General features: G+C 42.4%; 1 protein-coding gene across 1 annotated transcript in view; it reads left to right on the top strand.

Moving 5' to 3' along the window:
- Positions 1 to 25,208, top strand: part of LOC142489260 (very long chain fatty acid elongase 7-like) — a 62,130-nt gene that overhangs the window by 16,435 nt on the left and 20,487 nt on the right. The window contains exons 2-5 of the mRNA XM_075589715.1: positions 17,006 to 17,092; positions 20,038 to 20,228; positions 23,674 to 23,754; positions 24,824 to 24,880. Coding sequence (XP_075445830.1) covers positions 17,029 to 17,092; positions 20,038 to 20,228; positions 23,674 to 23,754; positions 24,824 to 24,880 — 393 coding nt within the window. The 5' untranslated portion in view covers positions 17,006 to 17,028. The remainder of the gene's footprint in view (positions 1 to 17,005; positions 17,093 to 20,037; positions 20,229 to 23,673; positions 23,755 to 24,823; positions 24,881 to 25,208) is intronic.

The following is a 25,208-nucleotide window of genomic DNA, read 5'->3' as shown; positions in this document are numbered from 1 at the left end:
GGGAGGCTGCCAAATTCAGATGTTCTCTCACAACACTGAACTCATTGATGACCCCCATTTGGGGTAACCCAGACTTTGCTCCAGGATTGGATAGCTCTAGTTTTTCAAATTGGATTCGATCAGGGTATCTCCGACTAAAAGATCTGGAAGGTAGAAAATATGTTAAAACCTTTGACCATATCAAAGAGGAAAAAAACATTCCTAACTCAGAATTCTTTAGATACCTCCAGATCAGGGGCATTCTATAACAAAGCCCCTATTCGGCCCCGGAGAACAAATTTTTAGCAGTTGTGTTCAAGAGGAACGGACACGAGGGACTAACCTCTAGGATGTACAGGGAAGTGGTCTGCCCAGAGACAGAGGACGAACCCAGACTTAGTTATATGAGACAGTGGGAAGCAGATTTAGGAGAGACATTAGAAGACGAGGACTGGGACAGGATCCTGCAGGCAGCAGCTAAAAGCTCTACCTGTACCACATTAAAGGAGAACGCATATAAAGTCCTGATGTGTTGGTACTATACCCCAACTAAACTATCCAAATTTGTCAAAGGTTATTCACCACTCTGCCCCAAGCAGTGCGGGGAACGAGCGGACTTACGCCACATGCTGTGGTCTTGCACGAGGGTGGCTCCGATTTGGGTGGAAATTAGGGAGTGGCTGCAACGACTGCTCGGTGTGGAGATCCCCCTGGACCCGTGGCTGTTCTTATTGGGCAGGCGGATCCGGGGGCTCTCGAACGCAACACATAAATTAATTACACATTTTGCAACTACCACCAGGTGCGAGATCGCAGCATTATGGAAGCAACCAGATATTCCAATTATACCCAAAATCAGGAATAGAATTTGGTTTGATTGCCGGATGGAACAGTTGACAAGTCTGGTCAACGACACCGGCTCCAATTTTCTAAAAGTTTGGTCCCCTTGGCTGGCTCAGACAGACATCCCTGGGGTAGATAATACCACAATATTGCAATGATAGTCAAAAAAGCGTCCTCCGGTGACCAAACTGATCCATGACCACAAAGCGACAGCAGGCCTGAGGAGTAGGCAGGAGCCCTAAGATTGGGGGACTCTCCAAGCGGGGGAGATAAACATCTCCATCTCATGAGAAAGCGAACAGCCGCCTGGAAGGCGGGAAGAATGAGCGGTTGCCCTACTCCCACCAACGTTGTCGCCTCCTCCACACACCCCCCTCCCACCCTCCTACCCTTTGGTCACGTCTCCCTGTCTGTCTTGTGTGTCCGGTTTGTCAGTTTCTTTGGGTAGGGTGGAGAAAATGGGTGATTATACTAAAGCCAATGGGTTGTGTTACCATGTATGTACTGTATCACCTAATAAAATCAAAGTTATAAAAAAATAAATAATAATTTCATGCTATACATTTTCTCATAGCACAGAACTGATTTATTAAAGAAAAAAAACCACGTAGGATATTGTTGGTCTGCAGCTGTAAAAGACTTCATGTGTAATAAGATTCTTTGCCTGTCATAGTAAATTAAAGTAGGCAACGTAGTCTGTATTGAAGAATTGTTGCAAATCAGACTAATGCATGTGTTGCATTTGTTCTTATTTACCAGATTTCTACCTAATAACAATATAACAATATAATAATGTAACTGAACTGGAAATCTTACAATATACAATGATAGAGCAGCAGAGAAGTCACCCATTTTCTTCTCACCCAGTAGAGCGAGGTTGCCCATGTTCTGTTTCTTTAATGTCACCGAGCCTCAGTAACTCACAGCCCTCAGTACATATTATTACTTTGTGCTTTCAAAGTTACAAATGTAATTGACAAAATAGAGGAGGTACTGTATGCTGTTAGGCAGTATGCACTGCTAGTCATCAGCTGGTTTAGCTCACACTGGTAGAGCTGTTCTGAATAACCAGAGGTTGTGTGGGTTCCTATTCTGCTGCGGTTGGTTCGGACATCCTCTATTCCTACGGTGCCTTAAACTTGTTCCCCACAGCACACAAAGTGTTATTGGGTTGACAAGTGGAATCACTTCCTACAATTTGTAGAGGTTTTTTTTATTATTATATTGTAAAATAAAGTATTTCAAATCGATGTATGGCAGATGGCACAGTGAATGTGTCCCTTTTCTACCGTGGCCATTTTTTGGCATTGCCTTCATGTAGCACCAAAATGAGTGCACATACCTGTAGTAGCTCTCTCTCCCTGGCTTCATTAAAAGCAGACCATTTCCTGGTTGCACAGATTAATGTTCCCTGTGGAGCACACCTGAGATACCTGTGAGAAACATTAATAGCTACGTGTGTGAGCAGCACAAAAGTAGGATGTGACGGCTGGTTTTGCCACACTACTAGAAATTTGGCCTAGAAAAGCAGTGGTTGTGGGTCCTGTTGGGTCTGATTTCAGGTTGGCACCTTTATCAACTCTATACAGTATATAGTTGATGTAATGGCTATGCAAAGTACATATAAATATCTCCCTTCCAGGTGTGCTCCTTTTTCAGCACAGGCATGTCTCCCTAATTTATTTGGAGGGATGGTTTAGGAGATAGATCTCCAATGATGGAATGAATCTGTAACTGCTACTATGCTATATTAAGGTGTGTGTGTGTGTGTGTGTGTGTGTGTGTGTGTGTGTGTGTGTGTGTGTGTGTGTGTGTGTGTGTGTGTGTGTGTGTGTGTGTGTGTGTGTGTGTGTGTGTGTGTGTGTGTGTGTGTGTGTGTGTGTGTGTGTGTGTGTGTGTGTGTGTGTGTGTGTGCTCTCTCCCTTCCAGTTGGCAATACTCCCTCTCTGCCACCGGGAGTGCTGTTTCTGATCAGGACCTGTCTGAAAGCTTCTAATGACTTGATAACCTGTACATGTCAATTCCCTGCAGCCAGCCCTATTTAGACCTCTGTTTCCTGTTCCTGTTTGTACTTTATCCCATCTATTGCTGTTTCCAACCCCTGCTTGGTCCTGACTTTGCTTGCCTATTGCAGTAGCCACCTTGTAACCTACGCCAAGCCAAACCCAAGAACACAATGGCTCAGACCTGAGGCTGCACCCCTATTGAAACTCCTTCCGAAATAAATTCTAAACCTTCAATTTCAAATTTGATACAGAATTTCCAGTGATTTTAGGGGGGGTGGGGAGAACCCTGAATGTTCCTTTTTGAGACCTGAGCTGCAAATATCCACGAATGAAAGGAACTGGCAAATTCAAATGTTGGTGAAAGATTTGTCCATCTCTATAGGTTACTTTTATGTCCTGGTTTATGATAATCTGTAAAACGATCTGTCAAGAATGGAGGGATAATCTTACAATCTGTTCTATAATTATTATCGGGAGAGCATTTCACATGTGCGTGGTGATGAGAACCTATGGCCAGGAGTCAACGAAAAACGTGATCCGTGCTATCGCGGCCGAATAGTCTGCCTGCCATTGACTTTAATGGCATGTATCACTGAGATGGCACAAATCGTGCTTTGTCTCCCAGTCTTCGATTTATAATCTGTTATTGCTGATGAAATGCTGCCAGACAACACCGCATACTATTAAAATAAAATAACTGTCTGCTTTTACAATCATTTAAGCCATATTGTGAAGTGTTGTTGTATTGGTAAACTCTGGAACGCCATTAGGGTTACAATTGTACATTTTGACATTTTTGTTTGTTTTTCTTTAGTAAATACCAGTGTGTGTTGTCTTGGTGACACACACATTGTTCACGATGACCCATTGCGTGAAATAGCTACAATGTCACAGCAATAACCATCAAACATCAAGGAATAACATTTTTATTGCACATTCAAGAGGCACTCCTTTAGAAAACTCTATTTTTCACAATGTTCCTGCTTTGTGTACAATGAATTGTTCCATTTAAATTCATAAGCAATATACTTTATTAGGAAAGTTGTACGCCTATGGTTTCAAAGTTTGTAACTCCATGCGCGATATGTAATGTCCGGCTCTTAATCTAGTTCATTCTGTTAAACAAAAACAAAAAACACATGGTTGTGCGTGTGTGTGTTTTTCCTGTACTGTATATGAAAATATTGTAAAAATCTCTTGTTCAGGAGTTAATTATGCAACACAAAACTGTGTGTATACTCGTATCGGAGTTACCAGTGTAAAATATGGCTGAGCCACCTGTGCTGAAGCAGGGATATCATTAAAACCTGACTTTAGTGGCCCTTGAGGACTGCAGTTGGCAGTATATTGAGTTATTAGTGGGCACATTTATAAAGGAGACCTTACATACAGCACTTTGTTACATTCTGTGATCCAACCTGTAAAATGCTATCAAATGAGTCTTCACAAACTCCTAAAGTAGATCATGACTTGCGATGTACACAATTCCAGACTGAAGCTTTGTAACTCACGTTTTTGACTTTTGCACAGATGTTCACTATCTGCGTACATTTTTACAATCTGGCATCACGGGTTGGAACAAAAAACAAGCAAAGATGCCTAAAGCTACCTCCAATGTGACAAAAATACACAGTGCAATACCTATATATTCTCTTAGGATAAAAGGGTAATTCAGTTTAACCCTTTGGCCAAAGGGTCCCAAGCCTGCTGCCACTTTCAAGGCATGACCGTTAGCAGGTCCTAACACTCCCTGGGTTAAAATTCTTATTAACCTGTATAATTACACAATTCACAGGTTGGATCATGATGTGTAACTTGGTGTCAACAAAAGAAAGGTCCCTCTTATTTGTATAGGTAATTAGTAAAATTTCACATCGAATGTTGTGTTCAGCTCTACGGGGTATTTCTGTCGTTAGAAGGACATCAATAAAGTAGCAAGGCAGAGTATATAACTAAAATGATGCATGATCTTCAAAACTTGCTGTACAGCCTGGACGAAAGAAGGAAGAGGGAGGTGTGTTTTTAAAAACCTTTAAATACCTTGCGAGAGCCAATAGGTCTCCTTAAAGTTGTCAAATATTAAAAGGAACGTAGGGTTAAACAAGCGCAGATCACAGTTTGCTAATACAATCCATACACAGTGCATTCACTAGTACTAATTCAAAACGTCCACATTGTAACTTTTGTGGGTTGTATACTGTACAGAAAATGCAGCTACAATATGCTATGTTGCACAGAGAGAGAATGCAGTGGCATGTCAAATATTTTGTTGTGGGAAGTTTTGAATAAAAAGAATGTGAAACATCTATCAAGCATGCTAGTGTTACCGATGAGAGCAACGTCTTCATGGCATGACTGGTATGGTGCCAGTTTAGATTTCAGTTACCTTGATGTATGTGCAAAAGGCATTTGCTTTTTCGTGCAGATTTCTTTTCAATAATGCACTGTTATAATATTACGGTCAAATACGATTATGGTGGCAGAAAAACAGGGACTACGCTAGTGGGGGGCTCACACGGTCATTACACCCTGCCTAGCAGGGATTTGATCGTGTTGGTGGATAGAATTGCTGGGACAAGAACCCCCCCCCCCCCGTGTAATATTACAAAAAAAGTAAAATATTGGCTTGGTGATGTGCGTGGGCTGTAGGGAAATGGAGCGGCATTTTGGAACAAACACGTAGGGCCAGTGTTTGGAGGAAGTATAGAAGAAAGACCACCTATCTTCTCTTGATACACACAGTGGTTTGGTGTCGTTGTTCTAATTTGCGCTGTAACAGGTTTGTTGTGTAATTGTCACAGCAGCAGGTTGATTTAGGCATAATGCTTCAAAGAATCCCTCATTTGTTTGCGACTGTAAAATGTGTAAACTAATTCAATCTGTTCTATTACTACACTACATAAAGTTTAGCAAGCAGTGGCATCTGTTGCAAAAGTTACTCCACACTAAATATTTTAATGCTTCCACTCCAAATTCACCTACAAGTTCCCTTAAAGCAGCAAAACATTTGAAATCTTCTGTTCCTTTTTAAATACATTTGGTTGTGTAGTATTGGATAATAGTATGTTTTTTTTTAATTTTATTTTTTGTTTTGTTTTTATTCAACATTTTAAATGCAATTTTTTTTATTAATGTTTTTAAAGAATCCTTTGATTTCTATAGCAGATTTTAGCCCAGCTCCAAAGCAGTGCAAGATCTTTAGCAACAAATGATCGCAAACACGAAAGTGTTGCAATCTTCCCACGAGTTTGAGCTGTGACAATAGATAATGTTACCTTAGTAATATAAGAATACGTTGTAGCTGCTGATTTACACTAACTGAAGGATTGATTTGAAACTGAAAGACGGCCATTATGTTAGGCACACAAACAGGATTTATAACAGGAGCACCAAATGATTGCCATCTTAGGTAAGAATGTAGAATTATACATTGTCACATGCTTTGCAAATATAAGAAAAAAAAGAGGGGGGGAAATTGATGCTTTATTCAGAACTTTAAATGGTCCACCAGTTAGTCTTGTAGTGAATAAAATATTTTCTTGTATGCAGGGCCACAGACAGATTTCCCAGGGCCCAGGACTAGTTATGACCAGCCCCCCCCCATTGGCAGTGTTTTGAGCCCCCCCATTTCACACCTCTTCCCGTGTATTTTTCTCCCCCCCCCACCCACCCATCAATTGCCCCATTCTCACTCCATCCCACCCCCCAGCCTCACATGCATTTCTCTCCCCTGCGTCTCATTCTTGCTCCCTCATTTCCTCGCTCCCTCCCTCTCTCTTCGTCAATTACCCCACTCTCGCTCAATCCCCCTCCTCACTCATTTCCCCTCTCACACAATCCCCCCACAAAATATATACCAAAAAACTTTCCACCCCCAAATACATACAACCCTCCGCCCAATATATCTCTCTCTACACACTTATGTACACCTCTACACCTACTGCACCGACACACTTTATTGGAGCAAATACCCAGTATGTACCTGGCAGATACCTGGAATGCGCCGCTCCTCACCTCTGACAAGCCCCGTTGCGTTTGCCTTCCCAGCCATGGTTCATGCCTGGCTGACGGGCGGCTGATCTGTTAAATGATAATGATTAGGATTTAATAGGCTGCAATTCTTCGCGTGTCTACCAGATGGCATAAATTCATGAATTGTAATGCAGTATATATATATATATATATATATATATATATATATATATATATATATATATATATATATATATATATATATATATATATATATATATATATATATATATATATATATATATATATATATATATATATATATATATATATATATATATATATATATATATATATATATATATATACACTGTGCAGTATTGCAGCCAACGGGAATAAAATGCTTCAATCCCTGCCTGGAAAATACCTCAATGCACTCGGGCAGAAAACAGTCACAAACCCCAATACACCCGGGTATACCCGAATTCGTGGGACTAGCCGAGTTCGATTAAAGTGTGTCGCCAGTGTATGTACACCTCTACACATATGTACACCTCTACACATATGTACACCTCTACACATATGTACACCTCTACACATATGTACACCTCTACACATGTACACCTCTACACATGTACACCTCTACACATATGTACACCTCTACACATATGTACACCTCTACACATATGTACACCGCTACACATATGTACACCTCTACACATATTTACACATCTACACCTCTGTACACCTCTACACCTCTACACATATGTACACCTCTACACATATGTACACCTCTACACATATGTACACCTCTACACCTCTGTACACCTCTACACCTCTGTACACCTCTACACCTCTACACCTCTACACATATGTACACCTCTACACATATGTACACCTCTACACCTCTACACATATGTACACCTCTACACCTCTACACATATGTACACCTCTACACATATGTACACCTCTACACATATGTACACCTCTACACATATGTACCTCTGTACACCTCTACACATATGTACACCTCTCCACCTCTACACATATGTACACCTCTACACATATGTACACCTCTACACCTCTACACCTCTACATATATGTGCACCTCTACACCTCTACACATATGTACACCTCTACACCTCTACACATATGTGTCATGGGAGAGGGGGTTTGGCCCGGTATTAAAGGGGTTACACCCCATTTGGCCACCCCCTGCTCTCACTTGGGAGGCAAGGAGTTAACTGGACTGCGGTCCAGTAATGTGTTTTTACCCTGCGTCGGCACCCAAATGTGTATTCCCCTGTAAAGATGTATTGTACCCCATTCCAGTGTCTGCACCAACACTCACACTGGGATCTATGCGGGAGGGAAAGGGTTAATGTTAATTCTGTGTTTATGGCCCTTAGTCCCTTTTCCTGCCTTTGCAGACTCCATTTTGCAGTTTCTCCATAGGTCGCCATGGGGGCTCAATACAATCCTATGGAGATTCCGGCGATTTGGGCCCGTTTCCGTAGAAGACCTGCAAGTGGCGCTCGAGAGGAGGAGCGGCGGTTCCCCATTGAAAGTGAATGAAGTAATGCATTTCAATGGGGATTCCTGGAAGCCGACCTCCGGAGACGAGCTGGCAGCCTGCCAGACCACAAAACCGCAAGAGCGGCAAAAAAAGAGCTTTGATTGCGCAATTGGCGTGAGAACTAGGGCCTCGGTCAAGTTCACGGCCAATTGGCGTGGGAACGTTTGTTCTTGGGCACACAGAAATAAAATTCCTTTTGCCCCTAGATGTTAGGAACCCCCTCACTTGACCCCAACAGGGTCCGACAATTAATGACGACGAGAAAGGGTTGCGCCGGCCAAGAGGGTCCTACCATTGACCGTAATGGCGGAGAAAGCCGCGTGGCTTTCAAACACTTAAGTGTGAAACCGGGTAATCTGAAAACCCATAACTCCGGTTCCGTGGGGACCTGAGGGTTGGGATTCGGCAAGGATGTAGTCACTGCTCTGGCGTGACTGCATGGCAATTTCCAGCCCTCTCCCCTCAACCGAACGGAGTAGGGTTAACTGTTAAAAAGTGTGTGTGTCCCATTAACTTCAATGGTAGCGGAGGTCCCATTGAATCCTATGGCGGCGCCAGCCCATGCATTTCCTATGGAGGCGCCGGCCCTATTGATTTTAATGGAGGGAAGCCGTGTGGAAAAAACGGCTAAGTCAGAATGAGCAGAAACCTGGAACCCATAACTCGGGTTTTGTTCAACCTAGAGGGCTGAGATTCGGTCACCATGTAGTCCTAGTTCCGGCAGGATTGCATGGCAAATAGCGACCCACTCGGGGCGACAGAACGGAGTCAGGGTAATGGTAAAGTTTAGGTTTCTGCCGTTGACTTGCATGGCAGAAAAAGTCACTTTTGTAATGTGCTTTTAGACTGTATTTTTGTATCTCCGGTTCTGGGGGTCGTGGAAGGCTGATATTTGGCCACTATGGCAAGGGTCCTCCGGCATGAGGACCTGTCAAATTTCAGTCCGCTCAGACCCACAGAACGGATTATTTTAATATGTATTTTAAAGAATGTATTGTATTTTGGATCTGGTATAAAAACCCAGAGCCCATATGGTATGCTAATACTCAGGGGGGAGACAAGTGGTCTACAATAAACCCCTGATCAAAGGCTCCCCCACCCTGCTTGTGTATGCTAGCACAAAGGAAAGCAGGATGTGGGTACTTTATGATAAGTGTTGTTTCACACCTTGGGACAAAGGTTTTCCTGTCCCAAGCAGACTTTCAGACGCCGGTCTTGTGGGAGGGGGGCTAGGTAAATGAGCCCCTGATTAGAATAAGGCCCACCCAGTGGGCAGGTATTACTTTGCCTCTCAGGTGAGGTGGCAAGGAGGAATTGGGTGCAGATAATTGTCCTCCAATGACTTGCACTCAGTGCCAGGGTATAGGAGTGAAACTCCATATAAAGGAGTGTAAGCTCTATGCCCAGTGTCTTTCGTGTCTTTTCGTGATGTCTTCATTTAAACCTGTATTGCTGAATGAATTGCCAATCCTGTACCTGATTGCTTCATTGTCCAACCCCTAAGTAAGTGTCTATACCTTGTCTGTTATTTGTATCATCTTGTGTGCTCTCCTTCTTTAAGGAATAAACTATATTTATTATATCTAAGTCGTGTTAAATTCAACCCAGATATTTGGTGTATATTATACCCTGTCACAAGCTACAGTGACAATATGTACACCTTTACACATATGTACACCTCTACACATATGTACACCTCTACACATGTGTACACCTCTACATCCTGCTGCCGGACCCCGGCTCTCCCCAGCTGCGGGCCTCTTTCCTCATTGACTGTCCCACACCGAGCGCCTGGCGTGTGCTGGGTCTCTATGACATCAGCACGTGCCGGTAGTAAGCTGGGCGGAGCTTCCAGCGCGCACTGGCATGGAGGGAGGCCCGGTGACGCGCTGACATCAGAAGCGGGGACAATCGGTGTGGAGTGAGGCCTGCAGCTGGGCAGCCACCGGGCCCAGGACACTTGTCCCGGCTGTCCCCACCCCTGTCGGCGGCCCTACTTGTAAGACCGCATGTCAGGTGATCTGAATGAGCAAGTCAATTACTACTCATTTTTTATTGTAGTAATAAGCTAATTATTTTGCAGCCATTTTTACAACATCTGTAATCTACAATCCTATGACCGTTAAGATAATGTTATCCATTTAAATGTAATTTATTTTAGTGCTGTTACAAAACTGCAATCCACCATAGTGGGAAATGTTGCTGTCGCCGCCACACTTATGGGAAATAGGAGCACATAATGCCCTTTCTGTTAAAGTAACTTGCTATTCTTACAGCTCATACCCTTATTCATGACACACACACACACACACTGTGAATGTAATGCTGTAGTTTCATTGCCTCCACTCATTCCTTTCCTCCTAGGCCTTTTAATAAAATCTTGTATAAATTATACATCGGAGAATGGGAATACATTCAGATGCATCTGTTTAAAATGTTTAATAGATCACTGTATTCACTCCTGTATCTCTTTCGTAGTTTGCAAAGCATTGTCCATTTAAAGATCGCACTTTGCAGCACACACTGCAGTTATTATATCTGACCTATTCTGCTGCTTTAATTTAGCTTCTGAAATCTAGAACCCAAACGTCAATTGCTTTTTGTTGTGTTTTTAAAAGCTTCAGTCAGACTTAGAACTATGCAACTAATTTTGACAGATTTATTATCAATCATTCTTCCTGGTAATGTACAGGTTATTAAGAATTTAATTTAGTGTTAGGACCCTTGAGATGTGGTCTGCCTTGGAGGGGCTCAAGGGCTTACAACACTTTGGCCAAAGGGTTAAACTAAAGACCATTTTATTAAAAAGAAAATGTATGCAACTGTTCGGAACACTTACCAGTGGCCTAAACAGAGATCGAAATTTTATGAGTCATTACTTACACAAGTGAACTCTCTTCCCATGAGCGCTAAAGGCCATGTCTGTACATACTGTGCTGTATGTATGCACACACAGATGTCTCTTACACATACTAATACTCCTTGTTTTCCATCCCTATACACCAATAGGGACCACATAGTATCTACACACACTTTTAGTTATGCTACAATCTCTCACATTTCCACACCTACCCACACCATTTATATTAACTCCCACTCCACACACACCTTTTGTAAAGCACTGTATACACTGTGGGCTCTCCATTTATATATATATATATACACACACACACACACACACACACACACACACACACACACACACACACACACACACACACACACACAGACTCACATCACTAACTTTCAGGAACCATTTAACACCTCTAGCCATAAATCACATCCACACACAGGAGAGGGACAAGCACAGATAACATTCCAAGAGACATTGTTTTTAAGTATACCCTTTGCTTGCTTCATTCATTCATTGTAACATCGCCGGAAGAAGAGATCAGTGTATCTCGAAAGCTCGCACAAATAAAAGCATTTCGTTAGCCACAGAAAGGTATCATCTATTTATTTTTTTGATTATTGAAGCTCGGCTAACACGGTACTGATACCTCTACATATTTATATATTATGCACTGTACCATGTATCTGTAATGGATGTAGCACTGAGCTCTGTCTGTGTTTCATGTTCTGTCTCTGGTTTTTAATATTTTAGAACAAAGTAATATTTGAATACACATTTGGTTCAATGATACATCTCTGGGAGATTTCACTGTTACCTGGTGTTGTGCTGCTCACCTGCTAGCCTTACAGGATACTGAGTGTCCGCCAGTGTTAGTGGGGACGAATAGGACCGGCTTTAGGGTTCCTCTCAGTTCTTCACTTGGTGCAGCGCCTCCATTCCCCGCAGGCCCCAGCAGAACTGGGTGCAGTCCCTGCAGGAAAACCCTCTGGTACTCCCCCGGTTTAATTGCACTCTCAGACAGGAGTATAAAACAGGAACAGATCTTTATTCTTCAACAGGTACACTTCTTCCAAGGGTCCCTGGACTCAACCCAGGGAGCTACAGGCCACCAAGTCTATCCTTAGCTCCCTTATTCCCTGAGGGAGAGGATCTCTCCAGCCCACAGAACTCCTAGAATTTGGCTCTGCAGCCCCTTTTATACCCAGGGGGAAGGCCTTAGGTCTGAGCCCTTGATAGGGCAGAATACAAACCCTAGGCCTACCCCCTGTCACTCAAGGGAGCTGCTCACTGCAAGGGAAAACCCAGATTATCCCTAACACTGCCTGCACTGGTACCAGGGCTTGTGTTGGGCAGGGCAGATTAGTAGCCAAGAGGATACATGGCTACATAGTATTTCCATTTTATATTTTGAAACCATAAATAGTAAAACTGAACTAAACTACTTTCTAAATATAAGAACCACTTTTGATTAGAACAGGAGCCACACTAACTAGAACATTCACTGGTAATGTCTGCAGCTAGACATCAAAAGCATATGCATGTCTTTAGTTATATAGCGCCATTTATGTACAGGCATACCCCGGTTTAAGGACACTCACTTTAAGTACACTCGCGAGTAAGTGCATCTCGCTCAATAGGCAAATGGCAGCTCACGCATGCGCCTGTCTGCAAGTCCTGAACAGCAATACCAGCTCCCTATCTGTACCGAAGCTGTGCGCAAGCGGGGAGACTATAGAGCCTGTTACAAACGCGTTATTTACATCAGTTATGCACGTATATGACGATTGCAGTACAGTACATGCATCGATAAGTGGGGAAAAGGTAGTGCTTCACTTTAAGTACATTTTCGCTTTACATACATGCTCCGGTCCCATTGCGTACGTTAATGTGGGGTATGCCTGTACATAGCGCTTCACAGCAGTAATACACGTGACATAATAATATAACGCATACTCTAGTGGGAATAAGTGCTTCAGACATGACCGTAACAATAAGAGAAAGTCCCTGACCTGAAGAGCTTACAATCAAAGTGGTAATAAGGGAGACTGTAGGAGGGTGTTATGGTAAATGCGTCTGCCAAGGGGTCAGTGCATCTGAGATGTATAGCATCAGCCAGAAGAGCTACCCATATGCTTCGTTAAAGAGGTGTGTTTTTTTAGATAGGTCGTAAAGGTGGAGAGAGGGTGCCAGTCGAATATTGACGGGGAAGGACATTAGAGGTGTTGGCCAGTGAGTGAGAGGTTTTAGGCGGGAGTGGGCTTCAGATACAAAAGGGGTAGACAGAAGACATCCTTGAGCAGAACGCAAGAGACAGGCAGGTGCATAGTGAGAAACTAGGGATGTGATACAAGGAGGGGCAGAAAAGAATGTAGCCTTAGGCTACGCTTATAGTGACGGCGACTCGACGTTGCGGCAAAACAAATGCATTGCCGCGTGCGCTTATAGTAAGCGCGACGCAACGGATTGGTCGCGATCGCTGGAAGTCATCTCTATTTGATTTTCCAGTAACAGTCGCCAGCACTATAAACGTAGCCTTAAAAGAGAGGAGCATTTTGAAGTAATACGGGATTTGATAGGCACTCAGGAGATTTCAGCAGGAGAGATGTGGCGACAGATGTAGGAGAGAGTAAAGTGATTCTAGCAGCAGCATTAAGGAGAGGCAGGAAGGCCGGACAGCAGGAGGTTACAATAGTTGAGATTGGAGAGAATGAGGGCCGCAGTAGAGTTTTTGCCGTAAAGGGACAGAGAAAAAGGGTGTATCTTTGCAATGTTACACTGGTAAAAATGACAGCTTTTACCTACATTGTGAACTGTGATGGATTCGAGTGTAACCTATTTATTTATAAAAATGTTTTACCAGGAAGTAATACATTCAAGTTACCTCTCGTTTTCAAGTATGTCCTGGGCACAGAGTTCTGACGACAAATACATGGTTACATTAAATATAAAGCCAGTGCATGAACAGTTAAAGATTGGTATATGTTATGGGCGTATGGAACAGTTGCAGACCAGATTAAAATGTGAGACTGACTTAGTTTTGAAAGAACTTGGACTGGTGGCGATTTTCAGAGTCTCTGGTAGATTGTTTGTTGTGAGGTGCGCGGTAAAAGGAAGAGCGGCCGGATTCTTTGTTGAACCATGGGACCATAAAAAGTCTTTTGGAGTCAGATCTCGGGTAAGAGCTGTGTCTGGTAGGGATGAGGAGCTTGTTCAGATACGTGGGTAGCTTGCCCAGAAAGTATTTAAAGGCAAGACAGGAAAAATAAACTTTGCACCTAGCCTCAAGTAATGGCTAATCTAGTCTTTGAGCATTTCGCAGTCGTGTGTTGTAGTTACATTGCAGGACAAAGCGGCATATTGAGTCATAGAGTGTCTAGTTTGCAAAGGTGAGTTTGAGGTGCTTTATCATATACTATGTCCCCATAGTCTATAATTGGTATTTACTGTGCGATACGCTTTCTAACCAGCTGTCTTAGGGAGGACTTGTTCCTATAAAGCAGGGGGGCGCGAGATTGTCGGCAGGGGGCGCTGTATTTACGGAGGCCCCACGCGCTTCGCAAAGGCACTTAAATTAAATGCCGGGGAAGCGGCAAAGGCCTCTGTAAACTGCACTTACCTTGGCTCAGACGGCTTCTGGAGATGCGTCGCCATGGCAACACGGCGTCATGATGCCCAGAACGAAAGATTGTGCTCCCCTGACAGGGGGGCGCAGGGAAAAAAAGATTGTGCTCCCCTGCTATAAAGTACGCCTAGTTTGGCATAGGTTTTGGATATCAAGGTATCGATGTGCAACCCAAATATTAAATGGGAGACGCACCATATGCCCAGATATTTAAAACTAGTGATGGGATCTAGGATGATATTAGAGTTGGTTCTGATCTGTAGCTCTGTCATTTGTAGCTTTAGAAATGTACTGTAGGCTTGGTCCCATATTCCATTGTTGGTTTTGTCAGTGTTTGAAAACAGTTTGTTTTAGGAAATCCAGTTTGTCTCATCAGATTAGAAACGTATTCCAAAGTCAGAGAGGCTAGGGCTGGGTGCATATAAGATTGTGTCATCTGCATACAGTACATGTGCATTGAAGCTCACATACAAGGCTGTAGGTAGGTCGTTGATGAAGACAGAAATGAGTAGGGGCCCCAGAACAGAGCCTTGTGGGACACCTCGGGTGATATCCAAGGGGTTGGAGTTAGAGCCAGAGAGACTCATGTTGGGATCTACCTGATGGGTAGGAATGAAAAACAGTTTAAAGCATCATTCCCCTATTCCACAGTTTGTTTAACAAGGTAACACGATTAACAGTATCAAAAGCCTTTGCAAAATCTTATATTGCACCAGTAAGACGTCCCAATTCCATTCGACATTTGGATCTCGTTGCAAACTTTTAGGAAGGTAGTTATTGTGCAGGGTTTTGGACGAAAGCCAGATTGAAGTTGGCTAAGGACATTGTCTTGGTATAGTAATCACTTAATTGGGAGTTGACACATTTTTACATGATTTTAGATAGTACTGGAAGAAGAAAGAATGGCCTGTAGTTCGAAACATATATATATATATATATATTTTTTTTTACCCACTTTTGAAGACAACTCTGACAGTTTTCCAGGGCTTGTGGATATGGCCTGCAGACAAAATGGTTGATTAGGGAAGCAAGGGGTATGGCAATGGCTGGGACAACGAGGCGTAGAAACTTTGATTTGCTGTAGGTCAGGTCCACATTGGCGGATTTAGTTTTAGGCAACGTGCTTGTGATCTAGGGTAGATGGTCTGGACACCTATTATTATTTTAATTTTTAATTTTTTTTACAGTCTTACATTCTCAATTTTAGCTGGGATTGGTCTTGGACTTTTGTGGATGTTATATCACGTGTACTTCTGCTGTGAAGTGCTATGTACATAAATGGTGAATATATCTATCTATCACACACGCACACCAGCATGTGATTTTGTGCCTGGGGCAAGTTTTTCCAATTGCACAGCACCCCCACTCCACAGCCACACAGCACACTTACTTACACAGCATGATACACTCCACACTTGCAGACACGCAGCATACATGCACACACAGCAACTCCTCCCCCTGACATCATGGAGAGGAGAGTCGGGCAGAGTCCTGCATATCTCTGCCTCACACCTGCCTCAGTTTCTGCTGTCCACTCTTTTTCTCTGCCTCCCTCCTCTCTTCTCACTGACTGGCGCTGCACTAACACACCTATCAGACAGCACTGCAGCCGGTCATAGTGTCTGATCCTGATGTCACGGTAGTGAAGCAGGATCGGGTGCGCTGTGACTGACTGCAGCTCTCACTGTGACAGGTCGATCAGTGCAGGGCTGCAACATACTGTATGTGCCGGGAGGGAGGGGGTAAGGGGATTTCGCCCCCGATCTCCCTCCCCCCCCCCCCGATCTCCCCCCCCACCCCCGATCTCCCCCCCTTCTAGTTTTGCCTCTGCACGTGGCTGTCCCACGTGCCATAAAAATCTACATCTGGTACATTTTCTCAGTGTGGCTAGTCTGACTGCTATAATGTTCAACACCATTTATCCAGCTTTATTTATCCTATCTTTATCATAAAATGTAAATTCGCTACTTTTCATTGAGGTTTTTTTTTTCTTTTTCCGTATCTGGTATAGGAATTAAACCCATAAGATACTGAATGAATAGAATGGCCGTTGTGTTGTTTTTATAAGGCTTTAAAAACCCTTCTGTATAAATATATTTAATTATTTAGCTTTTTGTGTGTACATTTTTAGACATTTGTTTTATGTTTTGCAGAGCAAATTTGAATTCCAGTGAGCATGGCCTTCAAGGAACTAACCTCAAGGGCAGTACTTCTATACGATGAATGGATTAAAGATGCTGGTGAGTCCATTAGGAGCGATGTCATTTGGAGAATATCAGTGGATAGTGCATGAGTACTCGACCTCCTGCTTCTGGTTAAACTTTTGGCTCCTTAGGCAGGGAGCACTTGCCCTCTATGTGGCTGTGGCTTTAAAAGTATTTGAAGAAAATATACCTATATTTTTGCAAAAATAAACGGTGAGTGAGGCTTCACCACCCCTTACCTACAGATGCAGCCACGAGTATCCGAACACTTGCCTTTGAAAATCTGGGGCAATCTCCCAGTAATGCTGCGACATTTCTGCAGACAGACTAATGGCCCATCGGATTACCACAGCGGCGGTCCCTGGCAGTCTCATTCAGTTTCAATGGGACTGCCAGGGACCCCCGCTGTGTTAATCCGATGGGCCATTAGTCTGTCTGCAGAAATGTCACAGAAATGTTGCAGCATTACTGGGAGATTGCCCCAGATTTTCCAAGGCGAGTGTTCGGATACTCGTGGCTGCATCAGTACTTGGTATAGGTAATTAACTGATTCCTGGTTAAGGGAGATGAGACCTTTGTCCTGGCTGTCAGTTTTGTGCATGTAAGTAACCAAATGGCTGGAGACTTCTTGCACTCGAGCAGAGGTTCTCAACTCAAGAACCCCCTGACAGGTCAGGTTTTCAGGATATCCCTGCTTCAGCACATGTGGCTCAGTCAAAGACTGCACCACCTGTGCTGATGCAGGGATATTCTGAAAACCTGACCTTTTGGGGGGGAGGATGTTGAGGGCTGTAGTTGAGAACCCCTGCACTAGACAAAAGAATAACAGTTTGGGCTCTAGCAGTAGACGTACAAACGTTTTTAGCCATGTTGGGATAGTTTGCAAATTTCCCCCTTTTTTTTTGATTGGTCGAAAGTTTCCTTTGATTCAAAAGTTTGAGACAAGTTTGCTTAACGCTAAAAAGTCAGTGGGCATTGCTTGTTCAAATAATTTCAAATACTTTAAAAATTCGATACTTTTGAAAAATTTCGGGGCTGATTTTTTTGCCACTTTGGTGCCAAAAGCTTCATCAAAACTTCCATGGGGTTTTTCAAACTTCTTGGAAAGTTCGATCGAAACAGCGGCGAAGCGAATCTCAGCAGGTTTGCACATCTCTCTTCAGCAGCACGTTTTATGTAGGTAGAATAAAACTTGAGCCTAAAAAAAGGGAAAACTGCCAAACGGTGTGTAACACCTAGTCGCTTAAAGTTCAATACAATAATCTTTGAAGTGGGGGAAGCTAGTTGGAGACCCAGAACCAGCTCGTATGGCATATTTTTAGTTATTTTTCTGTATTTCAGCCACAAGCACCATATTTCTGGTACTTCTAGGTTATAGTTTTATAAATACCAGCAATATAGAAAAAAAATCCAGTTAATGTGGCTTCACATTAAAACTATATTTTCTTCTTGCAAACAGATCCATTTATAGCATCTTGGTTTGTTGCTTCTAATGGTCCTTCGTGTAGAATCAACCTGTTGGATGTTTGCCGTAGGGCCAGGCCAGCTAAAGTGTTTCAAGTTCAATTGTCTCCACCACGGATAACAAAATATAATACGGAGCTAAAAAAATATTTTGTTTCCTCGTTTTTTTTTATTTTTGTATTTTTCATTATTTTAAGTGGGTGTCTTGTAGAGTCCTTGGAATCTAAAAGACAAGTTTAATCTCGGGGCGATAGGAGATATGCTAGAAAATGGAGGAAGGCGTCTCAATTGTATTGTCAATGTGTGAAAGGTGAAGAAAGTCGAGCTCCGATGGTTACTGAGCTAGTGCGGAGAAGTCGTAGGAAACTGGATTTGTTAATGGTTAACAGAACAAGTTAATGATTTAGAGGCTGGGTGACTGTGCTTCCACCTATACCGTGCTGGCTGGAGTCCAAAAGCAATGAGGACGATCGAGGTTCATATATAAATCCAGTCTTTCTGAGGCTGATAAACTAATTTATTTTTCAATATTTAAAAATAAATGTGAAGTTTAATGTTTAGTTGCTGATTTCCTGTTAGCATACTTTTTATGAGAATTTAAGCCACCAAAAGCTTTTTTTTATGAGAACCATTGAACAGCTGCAGAAAGTGTCTTATATTTTAGGAAATTAAGGGGATAGTGCTCTTGGCATATTTGGGAGTTTAAGCCCCTTGATCACTATGCTGTGGAACCACTATCCTGTGCTGAAGAAAAAAATTGCTCTATTAAAAAAATGGAACTAGTATCTTCTCCAGCACTGGGAAGCTGCTTCATAGCATATTAAGCGCATACGTGTGGGGGTAATCCTATATACACCGAAGTGGGGGCACTGTCGTACGATAACTTCCATTTGAAGTACACCCCAAAACTGGAACAATCTACCGGAGACTCTCTCAGCCACCACCAGTCTAAGACTGCGCTTATAGCACCGGCGCCGCGGCAAAACAAATGTATTGCCACTGTCGCGTGCGCTTATAGTAGAGACGGAGCGATGGGTTGGTCGCGATCGCTGGATGTAGTCAATCTGATTTTTCCAGCGACCACAGCGTGCTGTCGCCGGCGACGGCACTATAAGTGCAGCCTCTTTCAAAACTAAAGCTGTCTCACATTTTAATCTGGTCTGTAACGGTTACACACGCCTATACTGTAATATATATTATCTCTAACAGTGCATGCAATGTCTTGTATATAATCTATACCCTGTTCACTTATGTAAATGGATTTGTAACCATGTATTATTATTTGTTATTTTAACTCTGTGCCCAGGACATACTTGAAAATGAGAGGAAACTCTCAATGTATTACTTCCTGGTAAAACATTTTATACATCAATTATTTATTTTATGTCAGTGGGAATTTAATAAATAACCCCCTAAGCCTTGTTAGCGGTAAAAAGAAACCCATAATATAAATGTTTGTTTATTGGGACTATTCTTTAGTACAATTAACATGAAATCACCGTTTTTCTTTTCCGTAGATCCAAGGGTGGAAGATTGGCCACTCATGTCATCTCCCATCCCGCAAACAATTATTATTGTCGCTTACATTTATTTTGTGACATCCCTGGGTCCGAGGCTCATGGAGAATAGGAAACCATTTCATCTGACGCAGTTAATGGCGCTCTATAACTTCACTATGGTGGCCTTTTCCTTATACATGGTCTATGAAGTAAGTTCACAGAAGAATTTCATGTTAAGTTTATGCTAGATGGGGTCTTAATAAGTAAAACATGTCGTCCGTGCATCTATGAAATGTAAAATTCCATATGTGTACAGGTAGCTGCAGAGGTCCCGGTGGCCAAACAAAACAGTTGAGCCCCGATGCCCGTCCTCTTGTTGCTGCCGGGCCATGGCTCTCCCCAGCTGTATGGGTTTCAGAGAGGCCCTTCGCTGCTGTTGCCGCCAGACCCTGGCTCTCCCCAAGACTGCCGACACTGGGTGAGGAGCCCAGTTGTAACTAGTCCTGAGCACCGGGAAATCAGTCGGTGGCCCTGCAGCTAGGGATTCTGGGCAATGACATACAAATGAGAACAGTCACTTTTTCCTTCATGTCCATTTTAATATGAACCCCTATAAGCTTATGCCTGCCGTATTGCACAGTTTTTTCTAAGAGATAATGGGCAATAGCAGTGTTTGTAGACATGTCTGAGACATGATGTGCTCACAAGTGGTATTTTTGAAGTGAAACTTCTTCTTTGCTGGCACCTACAGAGTTTTTATAGGAAAAATCCCTTGTGCTGTAACGAAAAACCACGATGGAAGTGACGCCAAACAGCTAGGCAGCGTATGCGCAAATGAGGAGGTTGTAAAGCCTTCCACGCATGCGCAGAAGCTCATAGTCATTCTCCTGTTCGCACGCACAGTGTCACACGTGCACTCAGTCATGTGCGCACGGTGTCACGCCCGGTGACGCGCGTGCGCACACTGTATCTTGCGCGCGTGCGCACACTGTCTCGCGCGCGTGCGCACACTGTTTCTCACGCGCACACGAGGAATTCACTGTTAGTATAAATATAGAAGTGCAAATAGCTAAAACGGGTGTGGGTCTAGCTCGCGCATTCTAAGTCAAATGTCTTTGCGTTTTGTCACTGACATGGTAATGTTTTGATTAAAAATCAAAACACAATCACAAATACAATTTTTGTGACAAAAGACAAAAGTTTCACTTAAAATGCAATTGCTCGGCACACATTTTTTTTTTTTTTGCTTTACATGGAGGATTTTTCCACCTTTCTTTTCTTTGTTTACTCACTGTGTGTGTTTGTATATAATACAGTGTCAAGGGAGACCAGGAATTTACACCTTTTTATACCGGGATCATATCACTGAGCAAAACCAAATAGTAAAACAAATTGTCATTTATTCCATAGAAACAGACGTACGCACAGTGTATTACAAAATACAAGAGAAAACACACTTACTGGGGGTCTGGGCTGCAAAACTAGCCTTTCCTAGGTGAAACAGTCCATAAAATAAAGTTTTTAGGTTGACTGGGACTTGGCCCAAAATGTCCTGGAACTCAAATCGGCACGAAGTTCCCATCACCACCACTGTATCTGCTTCGGAGCTGCAGAAATCCCTTGACCGGGAGATAGTACCAAACGTCCTGGTACTCCTTTTGACTTGCAATCCCAACCGCGACCGCTATGTTCTCTTTTCAGACCTTGGCCCCGAAAAGTGGGATTTAGAAAATTTCTTGCCTTGAAATTTCTGAAGTTGGCTCGCTGGTATTTCTCTCAGAGCATCTTTTGGTGATTTCGAATTTGCTGCTGCTGTCTTGGCGCTTAGAAAACTCTTGTCCGGATTGGCTGCAGGGTTTCTTATAGTATTTTGGAATTAATTACTACAGCCAACCCTAGCGTGGGACCTGTCCAACCAGCCATTTACATGTCTTCCAGTCTTCTGAAGCCGGGCAAGCGGATCTTCTGAATGAAACATGGACATGCACGAGTTTGCCACTTGCTATGCAGAAGCCACCCACGGGGCTAGGTACCTCCAGGTCTGGGAAGGGGAATGCTAGCCGGAACGGCTTGCATTGATCCCAGGACGTGGCTACTTCACCTAGCCATCCTGCCCAAATGTGCTTCCCAACTCTGGCAGCTTCTGTGGCTTTCAAGTCTGGACCTCGAGTAGACACAGGGGCACCACAGTTTGGTAGCCCCCTGGCTCACTCAGAATACCGGCTTTGAAAGTCCCAGCTTATTTTACAGTGCACAAGCATAAATACATTTTAAGCATACCTGTTTAATAAAATATACTTTACTTTTATTCTATCTAAGTCTTCTGGTTATGAGAGAGAGAATGAGACTCTTTACTTTTATTGCCACTAGCCATATCCCTCACACACTGCAAACCTGACTTAGGCTTTTAAAATCCGCACAGCCTTCTGTGCTATTAAAACATTATAAAACAAAATATTTTTTCTAAGTCCCAAAGTAGAATGAAAAAAACGCTTCGGTTCATTCACAGGGCTGTATCTCATTCCCTTCTTGAAAACCGGACATAAGTTTCATAAAAATCCTCACAACCTTATATATGGTTGGAGTACTCCCAGAACCCCTATACCAGGTTCTGGGTGAGCAGGGAATTAACTGGGCATCACCCCTTATACTAGGGACCCTTTTGCCGTTTAAGGGATACCACACATCCCTATGCCCCATTTACCTTTCTGGTCTGTGCTGAAGCAGGGGGTCCTAGCAGTGAAACGCGCAAGTGTTTTCGAGGGGAGATTTTGCTGGAGCAATGTATCCGAGAATCCGACCTGATTCCCGAGTACATTTTTGAGGTATCCAGTATCTCTGGAACTCCGCTACCTAGACACAATCTGACAAAACTTTCTCCATAAAACCCCCCTTGAAGCGCATAGCCTAGCAATCTCTGCTTGCTGGCACTCCTGGAAAGGTAAAACACTGAACATTCTTTATTGATGCACAATTACATACATTGCATGTACAACAAACAGGTTCAAGAGCTGACACTCTAAAAACCCACATATGGATCAGAGGTAACCAGCCGGGCATAATACCTTTTTATTGATGGCCTGATTACCCCCTCACCTTCACATACAGTAATATAAAATATGTAGTCCTACATAGGACCAAATTGAATTAATAACAGCGATACAATGAATCTGTTAAAAGTACTAGAGGTTCCAATCATGCTAGTTCTTTGCAATCAATTTTTAAGTGTTTTGCTGGAAATGTGTATAAATGGTGACACGCAAAGTTTATGGTGCGTCTTATACTTCTCTCTTATCCTTTTCTGTTGTTATTGGGTCGGTCCCAACAAGATTCATAGTCATTGTTTCACTCCATTCCAAACTTCATATTGTAAAAAATATTGTAAACAAATAACAGAGCACATTTTTTCACAAATCTATCACTATTCTGAACTATTTACAATTTTTGTTAGACACGTTGCTGGCATTTAAGTTGTTCTACGTAGGATTGCACCTTCAACACTGGATGTTCTGTATTTGTAATATTTCATGTTAATTGTGAACGTGTTTGAGGGAGACTGCCATAACTTTGTACAAAAGTTATTTCTTTTAGGTTAATACGTCCATGAATTTTAACAATGTTTTACAACAATGCTTTTTTGTTCTTTTTTTCAAGTTTCTTGTGGCAGGCTGGGGTACAAGTTATTCCTATCGTTGTGATGTTGTTGATTACTCTAGGTCACCCCTGGCTGTAAGGGTAAGTAACTGGGCATAAGTTTAGATTTATGATAACATGCCTCTGATCATTCAAGTACATCAAATATATAAAAGGTAAATGTGATGAGAATGTCACTTGGGGTAATTGGCAAAAAGAAAAGTGTGTGTGTTTTTATTTTTTTTATTTTTTAGCCTTGACTATTAATTATGTGTCCTATAATAAAATGGAAATGATTTTAAATTGCAAAAAACCCTAGGGTATTGCAATGCTGCTGTTTGCATGGATTGGTTCTTGTAATACACGTGTGTTTTGAGCAAATCTCCTCCTTTTTTTTCTTTCCTGTGGCCGTGGGACCACTTTGAAAGAGTTTACAAATAGCACATGTTCTGTAGTTAACAATAAATCAGTTTTTCTAGGGAAATAAAGAATATATGTGGCGGTGGAGCAGACATTTATAGCATTGTTTTTACACATTGACCACCGTATTGTAAATGCAGTATTGTTTACTATACAGTATATAATTAAAGTACATTTTGTCGTTTAACTGAAACACAGAAATAGATTGGTGATAGGACACCACCTGAGGAAGCCATGGAATTAGGGGTTTGGGCCCAACTCTTTAAGAAATTCCCTATTACAAGATGTTAATGAATTTACACCACAGTAAGACCTAACACCGCTCGCATATAGGGAAAGCCAGAGGCACGTATATTGTTTTCACTTTCACTGTGTTTGTTCGTGCGTCAACGTTATATTAAATTGTATTATTTTTGGCCAGAATTTGGCTTTTAATGGTGTCCGTCCTCCCACAGCGATGGGAGCGGTTACTATAGGTCCTGTATATCCAATTGCCAGCCAATGATGCAATTATTTGTAATTACACTTCCCAATATTGGACTGAGTGCAGCAAATAGGGCTCTTGGGTGATTCTGTTATCACCCTGTTTGTTCAAAGATGTTAATGAATAAATGTTTCAAGTACCAATAGTAATGTTTGGCATACAGTACATTTATAGCTGATGATGAAAAAACTGAATTTTTTTTTTGTGGACAAAATAAACAGATTGTTTCAAACGTTACAGGTGTAAACTGATTTTTGTTTCCTGTAGATGGCTTGGACCTGTTGGCTGTACTACTTCTCAAAGTTTATTGAATTATTAGACACTGTGAGTATTCAGGAAATGTGCCCCCGTGTCATCACTAATGGTGAGGATGTTCTGCGTTGGGAAGATTTATAATTAGGAGCTGTTTTTTTCTTTTTTTCTAGATAAACTGTATATAAAGTTTAGTTTAATGTGTAATAAATACATTTTCTGTACAATAGAATCATTGCTTCTGTTCTACTTAGACTTGTACAGATAATACCGGCTTAAATTTATGCCACAGTTTTGATACTGTACTTTTAGACAGTCTTATGCCCGTTACACATTTTTGAAGTCATGCATGCACATAAGTGTTACACTTTGCTCTTATCTTTATTTCCTGCCCTTCCCA

The sequence above is a fragment of the Ascaphus truei genome, chromosome 1 (genome assembly GCF_040206685.1).
Source record: "Ascaphus truei isolate aAscTru1 chromosome 1, aAscTru1.hap1, whole genome shotgun sequence".
Lineage (NCBI taxonomy): Eukaryota > Metazoa > Chordata > Amphibia > Anura > Ascaphidae > Ascaphus > Ascaphus truei.
Note: the sequence above shows the minus strand (reverse complement) of the source record. Positions and strands in the feature narration are given on the sequence as shown.